Source organism: Ambystoma mexicanum, chromosome 8, assembly GCF_040938575.1.
Source record: "Ambystoma mexicanum isolate Mex_15411 chromosome 8, UKY_AmexF1_1, whole genome shotgun sequence".
Taxonomy (NCBI): domain Eukaryota; kingdom Metazoa; phylum Chordata; class Amphibia; order Caudata; family Ambystomatidae; genus Ambystoma; species Ambystoma mexicanum.
In genome coordinates this window covers 64,986,174-65,006,922 of record NC_090929.1, presented here as the reverse complement: position 1 = coordinate 65,006,922, position 20,749 = coordinate 64,986,174, and the positions used below count along the sequence as shown (strand labels likewise).

Sequence of the window (20,749 nt, the reverse complement as noted above, 5' to 3'; positions counted from 1 at the left end):
CTCATCCTACAGGCTGCTCCTACATCCCCTCATACTACAGGCTGCTCCCACATCCCCCTCATACTACAGGCTGCTCCCACATCCCCCCTCATCCTACAGGCTGCTCCTACATCCCCTCATACTACAGGCTGCTCCTACATCCCCTCTCATCATACAGGCTGCTCCTACATTCCCTGATCCTACAGGCTTTTTCTACATCCCCTCTCACCCTACAGGCTGCTCCTACATCCCCTCTCCTACAGGTTGCCCCTACATTCCCTTATACTACAGGCTGCTCCTACATTCCCTGCATTCACTCATACTACATGCTGCTCCTACATCCCCTCTCATCCTACAGGCTTCTCCATACCCTCTCATTCTACAGGCTGCTCCTACATCCCCCTTATCCTACAAGCTGCACCTACATCCCCTCATCCTACAGGCTGCTCCTACATCCCCCCTCTCATCCTACAGGTTGCTCCTACATCCCCTCTCATTCTACAGGCTGCTCCTATATCTCCTCCCATCCCTCACTCAGTTCATGTGCATTTTGCAATTTTCTGTTTTGATCATAATTCTGATTTTACATGAAAGTACAATATGTTCTTTTGTTACGTGAAAGGTTTTAACAAAATATGACACAATACATTTGTAAAAGGCATCCAACATGAGCTGAGCGGCCCTTTAAGAGGAAACGAAGCAAAACTATTTATTTGCCCTCTGGCCTTCATGCCAGCCGGGATCAGGTTTTTAATAAATATACAGAAATGCATTTAGACAAATGTTTCTAAAGCGAGTCGTAGCTAAGCAAGGATCCAAAACAAAAAGCGCCAGCACTGTATGGGTGCGCAAGCGTGTACCTAAAACTAGATCACAGAAGAGGGTCAGGCGCAGCAGGGCAGAAATGCCTGGCAGATTTGGCCAATAGAGTCAAATCGGTATCCAGTCAGTGTATTGCTAACATTAGAGAGTGGTACATAACAGAGAGGACAATTACACCTGAAAGAATAGATACATGCATAAAGGGCAGTGGGGTAAGGGGTTAAAATGGGTCGGGGTGGGATTGGGGTGGCGCTATAAAGGTGGAAAATCGGGGAGCTTGGCGGGTGGGGGGGGGGGGGGGGGGGGAGAGGGAGAGCCCAAGTAAAAACAAAATCTGTGTTTTTCTGTGTTTTGACCGCGATGCAATGTACCACTCTGGAATGCCAGTCGGTAAAATCACGTAACTGTCAAATCATTTGTTGAATAAGAGAAGTGGGAGAGGGGGGGGTGGGGGTTGTGTCTTCTACAAGTCACGGAACATATGATTAAAGACCACTTATTCTCATGTCCAGTTCTTTCTTCCTATCAATATGCTTTTGCTCTAGAAAGACCTGCAGAAGACTACAATATGGGATAGGAAATTAAGCAACACACATTTTCTTTTTTGCAATATTTTGCAGCAAATTCTTTAAGCCATATTATGAAGCCTGCCAGGGCATGTCAGAATGAAAGAGGGTGCAAGAGAGCAAGTGGGAGGGTGTGAGAGAGGAGGTATGCCAGAGTGAGGGGGTATAAAACACAAAGGGGGGAGTGAGAAAAACAGAGGGAGGAGGGAGGAAGGGAAAGGAAGAAAGAGGGGAGAGAGAACGAGGGGAGAGAGAACGAGGGGAAGGAATGAGAGACGCACGGGGATGAGAGAGAGGAGGGAAACAGGGGAACGAGAGAGGACCGGGAGGGAAGGGACAGAGAGGGAAACGAGTGGCGATGGACAAGGGGAAAGAGGGACGAAAGTGGGAGAGCGAGAAGAGAGGGGAGCGAGAAGAGAGGGGAAGGAGAAGAGAGGGGAAGGAGAAGAGAGGGAAAGGAGAAGAGAGGGGCACAACAGGAGGGGGAAAAGGCAAGAGGGGGGCAGGAGGTGGCACAAGAGGATGGGCAAGAGGAGGGGGCATAAGAGACAAGAGGGGGCGAAAGGGAGGAATGAGGGGCAAGCGGGGCAGGAGGGGAAGGGAGAGGAGGAGGGGACACGAAAGTAGGGGGGAGGGAAAAAGGGCCATGAGGGGCATAAGGAGCAAGAAGGGGCGCAAGGGGCAAGAAGGGGGCGCAAGGGGGTCCAAGAGGTAAAAGGGAGGTGAAGGGTAAGAGGGGGAGCAAGGGTTAAGAGGGGGTGTGAGGTCTAACAGGGCAAGCGAGGGGTACGAGAAGGGGTAAGTAGGGGCAAGGGGCAACAGAGGGGCCAACAAGAGAGAGATGGGTGATGGTGCGATGGGGGCAATAGAGAGGCATGAGGGGGGAGAGAGGGGCAAAAAGAGGGGGCACAATGGGCAAAAGGAGGGGACACAAGGGGTAAGAAGGGACACAAAGGGGGTGACGGGTAAGAGGGAGAGCGATGGGTAAGAGGGGGAGCGAGGGGGCAAGAGGCAACAGAGACAGATGGGCGAGGGAGAGACAAGAGGGGCGCACGAGGTGGTACACGGAGGGGCATGAGGGGAAGAAGGCACCCAAAGGGAAAGGGGGGCACAAGGGGCAAGGGGGTCACAAAGGAGTGCAAGGGGACACAAGGGGTAAGAGGGAGGTGAAGGGTAAGAGGGGGAGCGAGGGGTAAGAGGGGGAACGAGGGGTAAGAGGGGGAACGAGGGGGCAAGAGGGGCTAATGAGAGAGATGGGAAGAGGGACAGATGGGGGTGAGAGAGGGTCAATAGAGGGACGTGAGAGAGCAACAGAGGGCCAAGAGAGCGAGAAAGAGGCGCGGGGGTGAGAGAAGGTCAATAGAGGGACGTGAGAGAGCAACAGAGGGCCAAGAGAGCGAGAAAGAGGCGCGAGGGAGAGAGACAGGGGCGCGAGGGAGAGAGACAGGGGCGCGAGGGAGAGAGACAGGGGCGCGAGGGAGAGAGACAGGGGCGCGAGGGAGAGAGACAGGGGCGCGAGGGAGAGAGAGACAGGGGCGCGAGGGAGAGAGAGACAGGGGCGCGAGGGAGAGAGAGACAGGGGCGCGAGGGAGAGAGAGACACAGGGGCGAGAGAGGGATGGGGCATGAGCGATGGGTGGCGATTGCATAGGGAAGGCAAGATTGACGATGAGGAAAAGAGCAGCAGAGGGATGAAGTGGAGGGGGCTTGGCAAGTAAGAGGCAGATAATGGAAGAAGGAACGGGAGCAACAGTGAGGAACTGGACAGAGGGAATCAAGACAAGCTGAGGGAATTCACCTGGGCTGCGTTGGCAGGGGAGGACCCTTGCCCACAGCTTGTTTTCTTTCAGCCAGGATCTGGTCTGTATAAGAAGCCAGGGTACAGTTGGTGCAAAAGTGGGACAAGTCTTTGACAAATCGTGGGATTACGTCAATTCTCCCCTTGGGGTGCCCTTCCCTGTGAGGATTGGGAGGTGAGGCTGCTCCCCGATATTCCCCCTAGGGGTGGTAAAAAGTGGGAGGACCTCACAGGGAGGGACTACCCTCATGGAGATGGGGCCTCCCGTTCCGTGGTGGAACTCTCTAACCCTCTTACTTTTAAATCCCTAAGAACTGTAAGAAAAGCCCCTTACGGTGCCACTGTCTGTGACACTCCTCCTTTTCTTTCCATAACACCCAATTCATGGCTTGTGGAAATACTGCGAAGAAGAAGATTGCAGGAGTTATACAAACTGCTCTTTCATGTGACTTCCAAAGTACTGAGAAGAGGTGGCCTGAAGTGTGCATCATCGACACAGACAAGGGACTTTGACAATGTGCTGGGGAGTACCCAGCTACTGTCCATAAAACAGACAAAGGACTGTCTGAATGGGAATCAGGGAAACAAGCAAGAAGAAGCTCCTTCCCGGGTAGTTCAAATCTGGAAACTAAGACGCTAGACAGAGAAGAAAGTCCTTGGCCGAGATGATGTGGCTGGAAGGTCGGAGGAAGCCTCTGGAACCAAGAGGATGCCCGTCCAATGCAGAAGAGAGGATCCGGCTAACAGTGAAAAACTCCTGTCCAAAACACCAGCCCTCATATATGGGAGGGCTGGCGTTTTGGACAGGAGTTTTTCATTTGGACAACCACCCGGAAGACAAGCACCCAAGTTCTCCTTAGGTAGGGAATACCCCTTAGAATAGGGAGAGTTAGGCCTGTTCTTTTATTTTATTGTTTAATGAAGAAGTGTTCATACCAAGCCACCTCTTTGTCCAACTCCTTCCTCCAGCATGCACACCTTGCCAGGTCTAGAGGAGCAAACACAAACACCTGAGCCTTGCATATGTGACAGGGCCTGCATACAGGCCGTGTCACTGGAGGGAGGGAGGGATGGAGTCCACCCCAAACATTCCCTGGTGCTCGCCCATGTGTGTACAGAACCCCTCCCATCCACAACTTATTACTGCTGATGATTAGGATGGCGCCCAACACTGACGGGGAAAACTGGAGCGGGAGGCAGCAGAGGAAAGCCACCAAGCAGCAGCAGTTTGCACTTCCTCGCAACACACAGCCGGGAGCCCAACACTGGCCACGCGAGAAAGCAGTGTAGCAAAGTATCCAGGGATCTACACATCATACAGGAAAAGAGGACTTATCAATGAGGCTCCCACCAGCTTGCCAGAGATATTAAGATTGAAAAGACCCATTAGAATAACAGCGACTGACGTTCCTCAGGAACTCTTCCACTCTCTTTGCCAGAGAGGCTTCCGGAAATGAGGCGTGGCTTACAAGCACTTTTTGAAGTCTCCCTAAACACTCCCCCGGAGGGGCAGGGGGGTGTGTGTTGGTGTGTGTGTGTAGGTGTGTGTGTGTAGGTGTGTGTGTGTAGGTGTGTGTGTGTGTAGGTGTGTGTGTAGGTGTGTAGCGAGGACAGACTGAGGAGGACGTCCAAGAGACCAGAGGAGGCAAGAGCGACTGGTGTGCAGAGGCTATTGTTAATTGTTAGATCTGTGGAGTGTGTGTGTAAGAGAGGAGAGTGTGAGTATTAGAGGTAGAATAGGGGTAGTGGTGGAGTGGGATAGTAGTATGAGCGGAGGTAGTAGGTGGGAGTAAAGGTACTAAGTGGCAGGAGTAGTGAGGGAAGAATACAAGTGGTAAAGCGGTAGTAGAGAGGGGTGCAGGGCACCTTATCCTTCGATGTCCCTGGGGGGTCTGAGCCAGGGCTAGTGAGATAGGGGAGCAGGGCATGATAACCCTGGAGGTGCAGTGAGAGTAAGACAGTGGTAGCAGAGAGGTTGTGGTAGTAGCGGAATAGAAAAAGTAGCGGAAGGGGAAGAATGACAATGAGTGGGAGAGAAGGAGTGGCTGTTGGCATTAAGTGAGTTAGAAATGATAAGAAGGGGAACAGCAACATGTGGGGAAGCAGTGTGAGAGGAAGGAGAGACAGGAACCAAGGTAGGGGGGTAGTTGGAACTACAAGGGGTAATAAAGAATAGGAGGGGGAAAGGAAGGAAGATTAAAGGGTGCAGGTGGAAAGGCAGAGAGAGATTGGAGGGACAGTAACCTGGTGGGAGAAGAAGAGATTCAGGATAGTGAAAGGTCATGAGTGAGAGGCTGTGAAAGATGTGAGCGTGACACTGGGTGAGAGAAGGCACCAGTCCCTAATCCCGGGGAGACTAACCAACGATAGGAGAGGAAAAGTTAGAAGTTCCCTAGGAAGACAGGTAGCCAGCGTTTTAGGGAAAACACCTACAGTCCAAGTTAGTAGAACAGATCGGTGTTACCGATCAGTAGGGACGAACAACCCGGTAGGGACGTCTGGGGCTGGGAGGTGAGTCCTAGGCCCAGGGAAGAGAGAAAAGGGGCGGCCCTAGGACCAATTATCCCCAGTCCCTTAGACCCCAAAGAACCAAGAACAGAAGCGGCCATTCGGACCATTCAGCTTTTAAATAAACACCCTTGGACTTTTCATTAGAGTCAGCATGGTTATTGGTGACGGGACAGGCAGTCAGTCATACCACTCTTGGCTGGGGGCGTGTGACAATGAATGCAGCCTGAATATCCAGCCAGCGCAGGCGTGGAAGAAATCAAATGCCATCTGAGCACTGTGAGGAATCAGGAATGAGACTCGGACACAAGAGATTCATGGTTTTGGTCAAAGACCTTTATAAAAATAAAAGGGTGTGGGGAAATGCCTCTCTGTCCCTGTACTAGAGGTGTTTCCCTACCTAGAACCAAAACGAAGGATCTGCCAATGTCAGAATGTCCAAAAGAAAACCGCCCTGTGTCCAAAGTACTATTCGTACCTTCACACTCTACTAAATAAAGTCTAAGGTGAAAAGCGGAATGTCTTTGGCCTTGAGTGGTTGAAAAATAGTCAAATGAAATGTATAACTCCAACACAAAATCTCCAGAAGGACAGAGTTCCTTGTTCCAGGGAGCGATTCCCTTCCCCTGTATTTCTCTTCCTTCTGCAGGATTTTCAAAAGATATCAGTTCCTTAAGTTTCTCTTTTTTCACCATACAAGTGATGTTTAAACAACTTGATTTTGTATCTTTTATCTTGCCAGGATACCTGGTGTCCTCGCCTACCAGGTTTTCCCCCTTCCTTCTCCAGTTTTTACACAGCCTTTGGCTCGTCCTGGTATGTCCTTCTCAGGACCCCCCTTGGTGGTCATGTTTCCCTTTATGACCCCCTACTTTATACTCGCCTGGTGTACTACCCTGCCAGGACTTTCATCAATGCACTTGCAGTTTTACTTTACTTGGTTTACCCTTCTGTCAGGGTTTCTCTTGCGGGGGCCTTCCACGCACCTCAAACTGAAATGTCGTTCTTTCTTTGCAATTTCTAATACTGAATCTGCTTGATATACTATCCTGCCAGGAATTCTGATTCATGTGTGTATTGCATACACTCACATACTGGTAAGTCTAACTCCTCTTCAGTTTTTCCCTTTGACCAAGTGCCCACTGGCTTTATCACAATACTTCACTTACTTTATTTTTAGTTTGCATGCAGCGGTTATTTTTCATTTCTTTGCTTGCTTCAATATTCATTTGCATGTGGCACGATTCCCGCTATGCTCCGGTGTCCCAGTTTCCCATTTGGGGACTCACCGGCTCGGTTTGGTGCACCTTTTCGCTTCTGCAGCAAACCGTTAACACGCGACCAGTATCTCTTCTTCCTTTGCCCCAATCGCTCTCTGGTCTCTCTCCCGCTGCGGTCCGTGCTGGGCTTCGCTGCTCCGTGTCAGGCTTCCTTCAAGTAAGTGGTGCAGCTGAATAGCTTCCAACGTCCAGGAATCTTCGGTTAGCTTATAGCGTTCCTGCAGCCCTTCTTCGGCCCAACAACCCTCTTCTTTCACCGCTTGGAGCTGGATGGCTCCTCTGCAGCTCCTCCAGCCCCGCGGTCTCTCGGTTCCAACTGAGAGGGACAGGACCTCTCCTTCCCGCAATGGTGCGTCGGTTTCTCCAGCCAACGCCTCCTTGCATGGGAAACTCTCTTCCTGGTTTCCCTCTCAGTGAGGAAGTCTTCAGTAACCTTTGGGCTGGGGCACCCTTTCTGGAGGGGGGCAGACTGGTCCCCTAGGCTCCCTCCTCCTGCACTTCTCAGCTCCCCGTGAGTAGTTGCGGTGCAAGGTTTCCCCTTCTCCTTGGCTGGAACAGCAGTCCCTTCTCCTGCAGCCAGGTCACCAAGGAGGGCATCTCTCATACTTCCTGAGTCTTTCCTTGCTTTTATACTGGCTCTGGCCAATATGATTTTGGGAAAGACTGGACTGCTGTATATTGTTCTTACAGGTAATCCACATTCCTACATTCTTATCCATCATCACAGTACTGATCTTATAACTCCCTTGAGAGTCATTGGGGGAAATCTTCATCGACACAGTACTATGAAAGTGATCTTCAATCAGGACACTCCTATTCTTTCTCGTCCCAGTACATTTTAGGGGAATGGTAGGATAAGTACAATCCATTAGTCCATTAGGGGAAGGGGTATCCTTAGGGTTTGCTGAAGGGGGTCCAAGGTTCTGTCATGGCCCATGGAGGGCATTGGTCCCTTTGGCGTCGGTGGAGACGCATAGCCATGGTAACAACACCTTCTCCCAAGATGGCACCTTGCATTGTTGATCACATTGCAGTCTATTCAGTTCTCCAGCTTGTAGCTCTGCCCCTCCTGCATGTTGATAGAGCTCATCTGGAAGCTGAGGCTCTGATGCAGTGCGTCGCTACTCATTACTGCAGACGCTTCATAAGTTTGAATTCCTGGAGACTTGTGTTTACTCAGCCTTTGCATTCTGCGCCTATTTCTTACCTCTGTTTCTTGTAGCGAACGTAAGCCGCCCAGACCTCTGTCTCTGCTCGCTCACTCACGATTGCTTCCTTGTTCTTCCCGGATGCAAGACAGTTGCCCGGCAACGGTACATCTGGCAAGCTACGTTCCGCACAGCATGGTTTCTCACCCCTGTCTCCTTTAGCCCCTTAATCAATCTACTGCTGTCGGTTTCCATAGCTTTACCAACATATCCTCATCGCAGCAATTCCCATAGCACTCGCGATATCTCCTCGGAGAGCAGTGACTTCACGTGTCTTAACCACCAGCTGTCCCGATACTCTCCAGTCGGCAGCGCCGAGGTAGGTGTTCCCAGTCTTCTCCTACTCATTATTCCTTACTTACTTCTCATATTAATCGCCTTTCTATCTGAACTCCAGACTAACAACTCCGGCCTCATCAGTGCTACTTCCCAGCTATCCGGAATGGGACACAGCTCTCTGGACATTCCAGTCACCTCATTTCACCGGTCATTTCCTCTCCTATCATCATTCACCAGTTCCGTCCGTACAGTCAAGATACTCATTGTCCTTTCTCATACCTAAAGGCGAGATCCAGGGTAGGCCGGGTTTCGGAAGAAGACTCTTCAGACTGTCTCACCAATTCAGTACAAGACAGCAGTCCAAAGACAGCTAGAAGACCACACTCCACCAGGGTTTTCTTCCTAGAGGGTTTCCGTAGGGGTTCTGTTCCCTCCACCCTGTGGAACAGAGTTGGGGGGCGCAGGGCCACTGGGGATTCCCCTCATTGCTGTAAGCATCTCATCTGGTTCAGGTTAGTGCAAAGATCCTATCTGGCTTGATTCAAGTATACGTATTCCAAATACAGTTGGTTTTGGGTCTAGGTGAGATTTCTAATGCCCTACTGCTATATACCATAAGGGATTGGGGTACTGTGGGGGTGGTCTTAGTCCCGGAGAAGGTGGCATTCCATGTCTCATCTGGCGAGTCACCTCTACCTCCATGAGGGTCATCTCCCACTCCGGGACACTCTCTCAAATAATCACCCCCCAGGGTTCGGATCAGAGAGAGTTTGACTCACCCGGGCCACATTCTGGGAGACTCCCCCCATTGAAGCAGTGATAACATTGCCAGATTCACCACGCTAGCCAAGCTGCAGTTCACAGGGCAAAGGCACCAAACCACTGGCCAGGCCATGGAACATTGGAAATCTCAGAAAATGCAAGTGACTTTGTGTGAACCCTCAGGGCACCAACACCCTGAACAGGAACTGTTGTAGGGAACTTGAACTCAGGACCACAGTTCTCCTTTAGACTAGGGTTCAAACATTCCACTCAGTGGCTACTGTTCATCATGAACCTTTGCACCGATATACTGAGACGTACCCTGAGTTTTTGTTAAAAGTCCTTACTGTTATGCATATAAAGCCTTACTCCCAATAATGTGTTTTGAATAAACGAGAATTCCATGCCATTTACCAATCCTGAATCTTCTGTAGAGACCTCAGGGCTAGACTGAGGCCAGTGTGAGCCAGGCATGGTATCAAGAGAGATGCCACAGACAACAGATATACAGTTTCAAGCAAAACTTTATTAATAAACAGGATGCTGTAGCGCCCAACGTGCCCTATGCAATGGTGGGATTTTCCCTGCCTAAAGAAAATAAGGAAAGTCTGTGTCTAGGAGTCCAAAATAAGAGTCTGTCTGTGTCAAAACCTATGCTTTCCCTCACGACTATAACTACATTTAGTGGGGGAATCTTCTCAGCAAAATATAAGTGTTCAAAAGTAAAGTTTATGCTGGAGTTCTTCTTGAGTTCCCGATCTCAAGTTCAATATCGTCCCAATATAGGTTTGCTTCGATAAAGTTTAGCCAAGTTCTGGAATTACCTTCTTCAAGTCCGAGTGCATCACAATTCACACCAAACGAAGATCCTTGGCTCCCCTTCCCCAAGTTCAAATGTAGCACAGTTCACACAAAACGGAGGTCCTGGGACTGCCTTCCCCAAGATAAGTTTCTCTGGTTGTTTGGCTCGAACGGTTCCCTTCCCCAAGACTTTAGCTGAGCATTCACATTGCTTATCTGTTCAAAGTTTGTGTTGCGAGAAAACACTGCATCTACTTGCACATCTACCGGTTTGCTTCACCAATTATTTCACACTTCTTTGCAGCTTGTTCACCCTTCAGGATATCCTGGTCTAGGCACAGTTACCAGACCACACAGCCCACCCATCACAGGTCACGCAACCATAGAGCGCCCCAAAGCTGTTGGACCCCTCATAGGCTCTTCTGACTTGGGTTTTTACTTTCCACACTTGTATTCCTTGTAACAGTCTTTTATACCAGTTCTCATTTTGTAATAAACGTATGACTCCCTCACGTTTGTAGTTATAACCGATCTTCCATAATATTCTTATTTGCACATGTAATGCTCAAAACAACTCTTCAGTTTCAGCACCTGTCTTTAATTCTGTTCACATTGTGTTTTACTGGCAGTGTGCTAATTTATATGTCTATTTGACTTAAAGTGTTCATTCACCATTCAGCACATCATATTTTAGCCAAATAGCAGCTTTCTTTCATTTCGGTGTTCGATATATGCTGCCTTGACTTGAGCTCACTCAAAAAGCGACTTTCTTGCAGTTCAGTATTCAATAGATATATTGTTTACTGGCGCAATGAAAAAATGATCTTTCCGTTCAGCATTTACTTGCGTTCATGGACTGTTACTTATTTTCGGTCCCTTCGGAGCGCTCGGGTCTCCCCAGTGTCTCCACACACTTACCAGCTCTTCGCAGCTACTCCCGGCGGCTCTCCCGAATAGGAAACCAAACCGCCAGTTAGCCGGGCTTGTCGCTACGCAGACACAGACTTCTGTGCTCTGCTCCACCTCTGCAATACGGCAGCGCCTGCTGCCCACATTCCCATATGAGGGTTGCCAGTCCTGCCCAGCTCCTCTAGCAGGTCTCCCGGGATTGTTGCCGGTGTCTTGTCTTCTTTGTTCTCCAGCATGGCACAATCTCTCCTCTCTCCCCTCTGCTGCTGCTGTATGCTTTTGGGCTTTTATACTCTTCCGTTCTTAACAGGCTGCAAGTGAAGTGAGTTAAACTCAATTGTCTAACCTGTATAAGCCTGTTAATGTGACACGCCTGATTATTGGATGCCTCTAGGGGTGGTCAGTCAAAATCTCGAAAACAAAATCTCGAATGACAAAAAGCCCGAAACAAAAATCTCAAAAAAAAAAATATTGAATTTTTTATTTATTTATTTATTTATTTATATGTTTTTGGGGTAAGGTAAGTAAAAAAAAAGGGGTAAAATTAAAAAAAATGAAAAAAGGGGGGTTGGGGGGGAACCCCCCCATTTTGAAAAAAAACACATTGAAAAAAAATTCGATATTTTTTTTTTCGGCCTTTTGTATTCGAGATTTTTGTTTGAGATTTTTTAATTCGGTATTATCACTATGAACCGCCTCTAGGCTCCTCTTATTCGTCCCAGTTCTATAGTGGTGTTTGCAATAGGAAGTGTGCACTACTCTTAGCTGCATCTTCCTCTTCTCAGTACATGGTGGAAAACTACAGGAAAGGATGGGATAAGATTGACAATACCCCATGAAGACTGAGGGAGGGTCAGGTAGGTCAGTGTTAGTGAAGGGGAGGGAATACCATGTCTTGTCTTCAGGCACCCTCTCTCCAGTCCCCAAGGACCTTACACCCAGGTGATCCTCCCTTGCTTGTGCACCCGCAGGGTTAGGATCCAAAAGTGATGGACCTTCCCAGGCCACTTGAGAAGAGGATCCAAGGGGAGTAGGTGTGAGGATACCCTCAGGTTTCTCACACCAGTCACAAAGGAGAGAGAAGAGTACTATTGAAAAGGGATGAAGGCACGTGGATGGAGTTGCAAAAAGAGGCACAACGGGGAAAATGCGCAGATGGAGGATGGTGCAGGGGAAGAGAAACACAGGTGGCCGTCCTCCAGATAAGCAGCGTACCAGTCTGTTTTTCTCCCTAAAATAGGGCAAAAAATCCCAGTAATAAAAATGGAAATCTGGTTTAAAAGACAAGCAGGTACTCGTCCTTTGTCGTCACACTAATTTCTGCATTAATGCATTAAGGCCAGAGGCATCAGCACCACGTACCACACAGAGGTGCGCTATTGTTTTCTCTGATCTTAAAATGGTCTGCAAGATTATTTTTTTAAAGCATTTATGGTAATTACTGGGAACAAAGAACGTGTGTAAACCAAGAAGAGCGAGGGACACCTTCGCAACCCCCGTACTGCTTGGGTGCAGTAATGGGAGTCGGAATACTGTGTAGTGGGAAAGTCACAGTAACTGCGTGATTTTGGCGAACTTTTTGTACATTTCCAAAAATTCAATGCAGGTGGTTCACTGAAAAAGTTAAATGCTGATAGTTGCAAGTTACAATTCCTGCAAATGCTAAAACAAGGTATGTCAATGCTGCCTGTGATTATAAGCAGAACAGCCACTGGTCCAAGGAAAGGAGTGACCAGGGTGAGGAGATGGACCCATGCCACCAGGGCATCATGTACCAATTCTGGTCTTCTATAATTTAACCAACAGTGGTAATAAGCAGACCCTACATTGATTGAAGGGAGTGAAGGCTAATGTCCCAAATGCATTATGCTGTTTTTTAGTTTTTTTGTTTAGCAATTTTTATTAGGCTTTGTAATGGATAAATACAGGATATAATCATCAACAAATAACCATTATAATCCTTGCTAACCAATAGTTCAAGATACAAATTTAAGTTGAGTTAACAATTAAAAGGCACAACGTAGTGTATCAAGGTTACAATAAATGTAGCGATGCACTAAAGGTTCCTTGCAAAACGCGTAACATCAGAATTCATTGAGGCAATATATGAGAAATATAAGTCTGAAAGCACTATGCCGTTTAATGAAAGCCAAATGCAGAAATCATGGCATCCCAAGTGGCAGACTGTTCTGGTAACTGAAACGCGTGCCAATGGCATGATTGGCTCTTAAACCTCTCCCGCTGATTCATGGGTACAAATAAAGGTCTCAACACACCTGCAACCACCAGACTTGTACAACAATTCTGCAAGATGGCCTCCATGTGAAGCTTATTGCACTTATGCACGTTGGTCTGTACCAGTATCTTCCTGGGTCAGAGTAAGGTGGGTTGTAGCTGCAGCTTAATGCCCAGTATAAGGTGTGCTATGCCAACAAACTACTGCATTGGTGTACAGTGGGCCAATGTGACCTGCAGCTTACTGCCCAGTGTAAAGCAGGCTGCATCTGTGCACTGTGCTGGTGTAGAGCATTCTGCTCTGGCAGCTTGTGCAATGTAGGCTGTAAATTGGGTTTACCGAGGACAAACAAGGCATGCAGTAAGAAGCTTACTATGCCTGTGTTCTGTGGGATGCACCTGCAGAGTACGGTGCTGGTGCGAGTGGGGGTTGTAACTAACATGCTATGCTGCTGTAAAGTGATCAGTTACTATAGTTTGCTGCATGCGTGTGAGATGTGCAGTATCTGGAGCTTACTCTGCCCGTGCAAGGTTGGCTGCACCTACAGTTTACAGTCTCTGTGGAAGGCAGGATGTGTTTGTAATTTACTGCGCCAGAGGTTTGGCAGTGCCTGCAGCTTATTGCACCAGTGGAAGGAGGATCGTACCTGCTGCATTGGCAGTTGTGGAATTTAAGATAGGACAGTGTGGCCAACAGCGTGAAGAAGACGAGCAGCGATTCCAGGAGCATCAGCCGGGATTGAGTGATGAGGGAGTTCTCTGATGATACAAGAACAGAAACATGAAGTCAGCCGAGTCTGTGGGATGGCACCATGGAAAACACTAGCTAGTCTGGCACCCATTCTCCAACACGACAACCCATCCTGCGCGCCAATGGGCCTATTCACACAGCAGACTTTTAACCAACTGGCACTGCTTACCTGCTTTTTCCCCTCTTCAACCATCCACTTGCCTCTGGGGCCTAGCCAGGTAGCTCAGGAGACCCGTCTGCTGGCCCAAACAATCCTTTCAAATATTAGCCTGTCTCTCTCCCCCCGTCCACCCCCCCACAACTACTACAGGGCTGTTCAATGGCATAACAGTCAACTTGGAAACAGACGGATGTTAGGGAGAATTTTCATTTTCTGTGCTGATTCCCTTTAACCTTGGAGACTCCCAGCACTTTTGCTGGACTCTGGACTTTGTTTATTTTTAACCTCCCAAGTAAGTGGGACTTTTTACCACTCACTACTGGGACAGAATTCTTAATGTTTTATGGAGCCTAGTAAACTCCACATGTTTCATACAGGCATTTGCCTTTTACTTTGTGACAACCAGCACCCTCTGCAGTGTCAGCGAGGGATGCCGTGGACTCCTCTTTTTGTTTTATTACATTGTCTTGTGGGAACTACAGTTCCCAAGAGTAGTAAGATTTTATCTTGCTTACCTTTTCTTTTGTGGATCCAGCACACACCACCTTACATGGGGTGCTGGGGGGTTACGTTGTAACTCCTTCTCCTACTCCTTCTGAGTCTGAGGCTCCTCCAAGCCTGAGAAACTTAGAAAGAAAAACGGCAGCGTTTTCAAACACAACCGCGTTGTGTTTCTGCCTAAATCTGCTTTCCCATTTGGGGCTCTAGGGCTCCCCGTGGGGAGCCCTAGAGCCCCAAATGGGAAAGCAGATTTAGACAGAAACACCGCGGCATGTAAGCACAACCGTGTTGCGTTTCTGCCTGCCTTGGCTTTCACTTTGGGTCTCCAGTGCTCTCCTGGGGGAGCACCGGAGACCCAAAGTGATAGCCACGGCAGGCAGAAACACAATGCGGTTGTATTTGAAAACACTGCGGTTTTTCTTTCTGAGTTTCTCAGGCTCCTATGAGCCTGAGAAACTTAGAAAGAAAAACCGCAACGTTTTCAAACACAAGCGCGTTATGTTTCTGCCTAAATCTGCTTTCCCATTTGGGCCTTAAATGGGAAAGCAAATTTAGGCAGAAACACTGCAGCATTTAGCATTTCCCATTTGGGGCTCTCAGGGCCCCCCGTGGGGAGCCCGAGAGTCCCAAATGGGAAATCAGCTGTAGGAAGAAACACCGCGGCATGCAAACACAACCGTGTTGTGCTTCTGCCTGCCTTGGCTTTCACTTTGGGTCCCCGGTGCTCTCCTGGGGGAGCACCGGAGACCCAAAGTGATAGCCACGGCAGGCAGAAACACAACGCGGTTGTGTTTGAAAACGCTGCGTTTTTTCATTCTGAGTTTCTCAGGCTCCTCCGAGCCGGAGGAGCCTGAGAAACTTAGAAAGAAAAACCGCAGCGTTTTCAAACACAATAACGTTGTATTTATGTTTGCGGTCGCTTCAAAAGCGACCGCAAACATAAATACAATGTTTTTAAAGCTGCGGTTTTATTTCTAAGTTTTCTGGTCTCCTCAAGCCCGGAAAACCTAGAAAAAAAAAAACGCAGCTAGTGTTTATTTTTATTAAAAAAATAGCACTTACCGAGATACAGCTGCAGCTTTTCTGCCTGTAGTCTCTGGTCCCCGTCCTCCACGTACAGCACCAATGAAGGAAAAGCCACCCAGTGGTAGCTTTTGTTTACTACAGCTGTCTGGCTTTTCCTTCATTAGTGCCGCAAAAGCCAAAACGAGCACAGCGGCAGGCATCCATTTCACAAAATGGATGCCCCCATGTGCTATCTTTGAGCTTGAATTGCTCAAAATTTTACATAGGGACTTCGAAAAAAAAAAATGGCAATCGTTTTTTTTTTTAATATTGCCTATCTATTTTTGAAAGAAATTTTTTTGGATGAACCATTCCTTTAAGCTTGAGCCAGTTTTGGTCCATCCAGACACCGACTGCCTTTAAGCAGTCATGGAGACAAGCTGAGACCTCAGTTTGATCCTGATCTAGACGGATCAGGATTGGAGTATCATCAGGGTAGGAATAACAATTTAAGTCCATAGGAACGAATGAGGCAGACCAACGCCCAGATATAAATGTTAAACAGAATCGGGGCGAGAGAGAATAGAATATAACTTTAAGTGAATAAGTGTTTACTTGGATACATGTGTAAACTGATTTCTTTGTACTGCTCTACAGCACATATACATCCCTCCGAAGATAACCCTGGCTGCTCAGCCACTCTACCGACTTGTGTAGTACAGGCCCATGTTAAGAGTGGGTCCGTAATGCCAAGTCTTATGAAGTCTAACCCCAGTTGGACTTAAAAAAAAAAAAAGTACCCAACAACGGACTCCGAGACCCCATTCAATACAGGTCCTGCGGCCCCTCCACTAAAACTATACTCACCCATGCTGTCTCCCTTGCTTATTGCTACAAACTCTCTCCCATCCCGATTCTGCTCAATATCTCTGCTGCCTTCACAACGGTGGATCTATCTTCCTCCTGTCTCCATCTCTCTCAACTTGGCTTCCACAATACCACTGTCGATTGGAGCGCCCCTTATCGCTCATTCTACGTCTCAAACTATGGAACCTCCTCTTCAATATGATTCTAGGGGCAGTTCCTCAGGGTCTATCCTCGGTCCTCCTGGCCATACTTTACTCCGACTCGCTTGGCAAACTCTTCTCCTATGTGGACTCTCCTACCACATATTCGTTGACGACACACAAACCATCTCATTCTCCTCCTTCCTGACACATTTCAAACTGCCTCATCAACAATGGTCATGGAATGGCGCTCTGCTCAATTCTTCCAGAAATTAAGGAATCTTTCACCTTACAGCCGCACTCCTTTGCAACTGGGCATCTCACACCTTCCCAACCATGGTCATCTTTGACCGCAATCTCAAACTCCATCTATTCATTACCTCAATTGCAACGATTGTCATGCTTAACCTCTGGAACATTTGCCATATATGTCCCCACCTTAATTTTTACTCTACTCAAACCTGGTTCACAATGTTTGCCTTACGCATATTGGACCACTGGCTCCATCCCCTTCTTGTGCACTCTACTTCACACTATTTCCCACTCAATTAAGCTCCATGATTTTCCACCAGTGTTCACTACAACCTCCTTCACTCCTCGCATACCTCAGCTGCACATGGGATGTCTTTCCATGCAGAACTGTTCACTCTTCCAATACCTGGTCTATAAATCCATCGATGGACTGCCCCTCCCCACCCCACCTCCTCCAAATTCCTACTACTCACCTCTTGAACCTCTCCCTTCCTCACTGGCCCTGTGCAGCCACCAGCTTCTGCTCATTCGCCGCCCTTTCTCCAAAGAGCCTGCTTCTTGAGAGTGTGACTAGCCCCACCATCCAGGAATTCTAGGTAGCACTGAAGCACACCCTCACTCGCAGACCTTTTGAATTCTACCATCACATCTCTTTCCCCTGGAGCGTCCCTTCCCCACCTGTAGGTCATCCAACTCAAAACAAGTTTACTGTTCAGTACAAATGTTCACTGTAGAGAATAGAAATCACAATAGAAGACTGTAAATACAAGTTGCCACTGAGATTATTTTAAATCCTGAAAACCATTCATTCATACTCAAACTAAAAGAACTCTTTCTAGTAAATAATAGCAGAACTAATGCACAATTAACAGCAATTAAGAGCAATATAAACATTCCTCAGGGAGAAGATGCTTACTCCATGTAAGTGGTGCATCTGATCAATGCCCCTCACACAATCTGCTTCATTTCCACCTCCTCCCCCAGCCACTAAACAATTGTTGTGGGGGATGGCTCTGCCTGCAGTCTTGCCCTTGTGTACAGTGTTTCTGTTCAGAGCACCATTTGCTCGCTCCATACACATACTTAAACGAGTAAATGCAGGTCTAGGAAACTCAGTACAAAGAATATATAGTCAGCAACTATATGTCAAAGGCAACCATGGATAGGGATTAATACAAGTAGGAGGAACCTGTGGTTAGTATCGGTCAAGAACACACACAGCGCCATGAATAGTCCTAATGGACGTGGTTGCACCTTGTCTAACTCTACTAAGCTTCTGAGAAACCAGTCAACAATGTGGCAAATCTTACTCCCGCCAGAACTGGCCTTTCATGGCCTAACAGTGACTGGCTCTGCCCCAGCCCTAATGACTTAAGGAGTGAGCGTGCCATGGGGTTGGTTTGCCCCCCCCTCACTTGCCTTTGATGGATGAGCAAGAGGGACTTGCCCTGCCCCACTCTTCCTGACCTTTAAAGGTCAAGCCCAAAATGAGAATTCCCAACTCTAATATTTACCCTCCCCCCCCCTCCCTCCAGGCCAGCAGAGTTCTGGACTTACCAAAAATGTGGAGCAGTGCAGCCCCCAAAGCCGTGCAGTGCGAGTAGTTCAATTCCACAACAATTTGGTACACTAGGGCAGGACACAGGCCTCCGGCGAGGGCAGGAAGGAACCGCAGTGACCAGACCGGGACGCTGGCATCATACTCTAGCAAAAGTGAGGATAGCAACAAATAAGCCTGGGAGAAGAGGGTCCGAGGGGGTGATGTCAGTGGTACCACAGCATCACTATGTGTGGGGATGAGAGAGGGAAGAGGTGTACAGTAGTTTGAAAGAAAGGAAAAACAGTTTAAGCAAAATCATCTCACCTGCTCCAATTCTGTTCCACAAAAAGTTCCCATCAAACCCTCCAATGTAACCTGAAAGGGATAAAAGATGGTAACATCTTAATATCAGAACCTACTATGTGTGCGGACATGCTAAGTGCTCAGAGGTGAACAATGTTAGCTGAAGGGGCGTGCCGCTTTAGAGGTAGTGCAAAGCCTGGAGGTGGTGGGAAATCAGAAGGAACTGTGGTAGCTGATGGGGCAGTGCAGAGCTTGGAGGTGGTGGGAAATCAGAAGGAACAGTGGTAGCTGAAGGGGCAGAGCATAGCTTGGAGGTGGTGGGAAATCAGAAGGAACAGTGGTAGCTGAAGGGGCAGAGCATAGCTTGGAGGTGGTGGGAAATCAGAAGGAACAGTGGTAGCTGAAGGGGAGCTCCATGTTAGCGATAGTGTAGTGTACGGATGCGGTAGGGGTTCCAAACTGATCAGTGCTGGCTGAAGGAGAGTGCAGTGCTAGACACAGTGCAGGGTGCAACTGTGATAGGCAAGATGGGACATATCTAGGTGGGTGGAGAAGTAAGTTCCAGGGGCACGGTGCAAGGTGGCATGGATGAGAATGTAATACACAGCATGCAACGCAGTGCCAAAGGTCATGCAGGCTGTGAAATGTGGTAGGGGTCACAAATGAAAGGGGTTAGGTGAAGGTTACAGTAATGTTGACTATAGTGCAGCATGTGAACATGGCCGAAAAGAGGGGAGCGAGTAGGGTCAGGTATATAGTGTTTATATCGAATATATATATATATATATATATATATATTTATCAGATCTTTTTATCTTGAAAACCTTTATAATGGAAGTATTTACGGTGGGGTAAAGGGTCACATTCTTTGGGGAAATCTGTCAGGATGGCTTTTTAGGGGTGGGAAACAGGGGTCTGCATTCACTAAAGGTTTTCAAGATAAAAGATGCAATATATGGGCATTCGTTATGCATTACCTCCAAGCAAGATTAGAATGCAATCAACTGGGAGTGTGGGATGGACATCATGTGGCGGGCGATGGGCTCTAATGGAATGCAAAAGCGTGGGATGGTGAATAGAGAAGTTTGGCGGACAGGGACTGGGAAGCCTGATGAACAGGGAGTGGAGCTGGGCTCTAATGGAATGAAAATGCGTGGGATGGTGAATAGGGAGGTTTGGCGGATGGGGACTGGGAAGCCTAATGAACAGGGAGTGGAGCTGGGCTCTAATGGAATGAGAAAGCGTGGGATGGTGAATAGGGAGCTTTGGCAGACAGACTGGGAAGCCAAAGGAACAGGGAGTGGAGAGGGCTCTAATGGAATGAGAATGTGTTTGATGGTGAATAGGGAGGTTTGGCGGACAGGGACTGGGAAGCCTAATGAACAGGGAGTGGAGCGGGGCTGTAATGGAATGAGAATGCATGGGATGGTGAATAGGGAGGCTTCGCGGACAGGGACTGGGAAGCCTAATGAACAGGGAGAGTAGCAGGGCTCTAATGGAATGAGAAAGTGTGGGATGGTGAATAGGGAGGTTTGGCGGACGGGGTCTGGGAAGCCTAATGAACAGGGAGTGGAGCATGGCTCTAATGGAATGGTGAATAGGGAGGTTTGGCGGACAGGGACTGGGAAGCCTAATGAACACGTAGTGGAGCGGGGCTGTAATGGAATGATGTTGTGTGGGATGGTGAATAGGGAGGTTTGGCGGACAGGGACTGGGAAGCCAAATGAACAGGGAGTGGAGAGGGCTCTAATGGAATGAGAATGTGTTTGATGGTGAATAGGGAGGTTTGGCGGACGGGGACTGGGAAGCCTAATGAACAGGGAGTGGTCCGACAGACAGTGATTGTCGGGGTGAGGCGGTCCAATAAACGGGGAGTGGGATGGTCAATAACAGTGGGTGGGCTTTAATGCAGTTCATTCAAGGATCGATGTACAGGGATTGGCTGGTTTAAAGTACAAGTGTGGGTATCTGATAATGATGAAATTTGGGGGCAGACAGACTGTGGGGTTCTGATGGAGAAGGAATGGGGACATGGACAGGCAGGAAATGGAGCGGTCTGATGAAGGGGAAATGTGTGGAAGTTG

At 48.3% G+C, this 20,749-nt stretch overlaps 1 protein-coding gene across 3 annotated transcripts in view; it reads right to left on the bottom strand.

Annotated features, from left to right (window-relative positions):
• The window catches only part of POMT1 (protein O-mannosyltransferase 1), a 145,040-nt gene that overhangs the window by 80,302 nt on the left and 43,989 nt on the right, over window positions 1-20,749 (bottom strand). For all 3 annotated transcript variants that reach the window (XR_011268474.1, XM_069609292.1, XM_069609293.1), the window contains exons 4-6: window positions 18,687-18,737; window positions 18,380-18,526; window positions 13,794-13,905 (exon numbers count right to left, since the gene is read on the bottom strand). Coding sequence is in view for 2 of the 3 variants with exons in the window: in XM_069609292.1 (XP_069465393.1) it covers window positions 13,794-13,905; window positions 18,380-18,526; window positions 18,687-18,737 (310 nt within the window). In the remaining variant the exon portion in view is untranslated. The remainder of the gene's footprint in view (window positions 1-13,793; window positions 13,906-18,379; window positions 18,527-18,686; window positions 18,738-20,749) is intronic.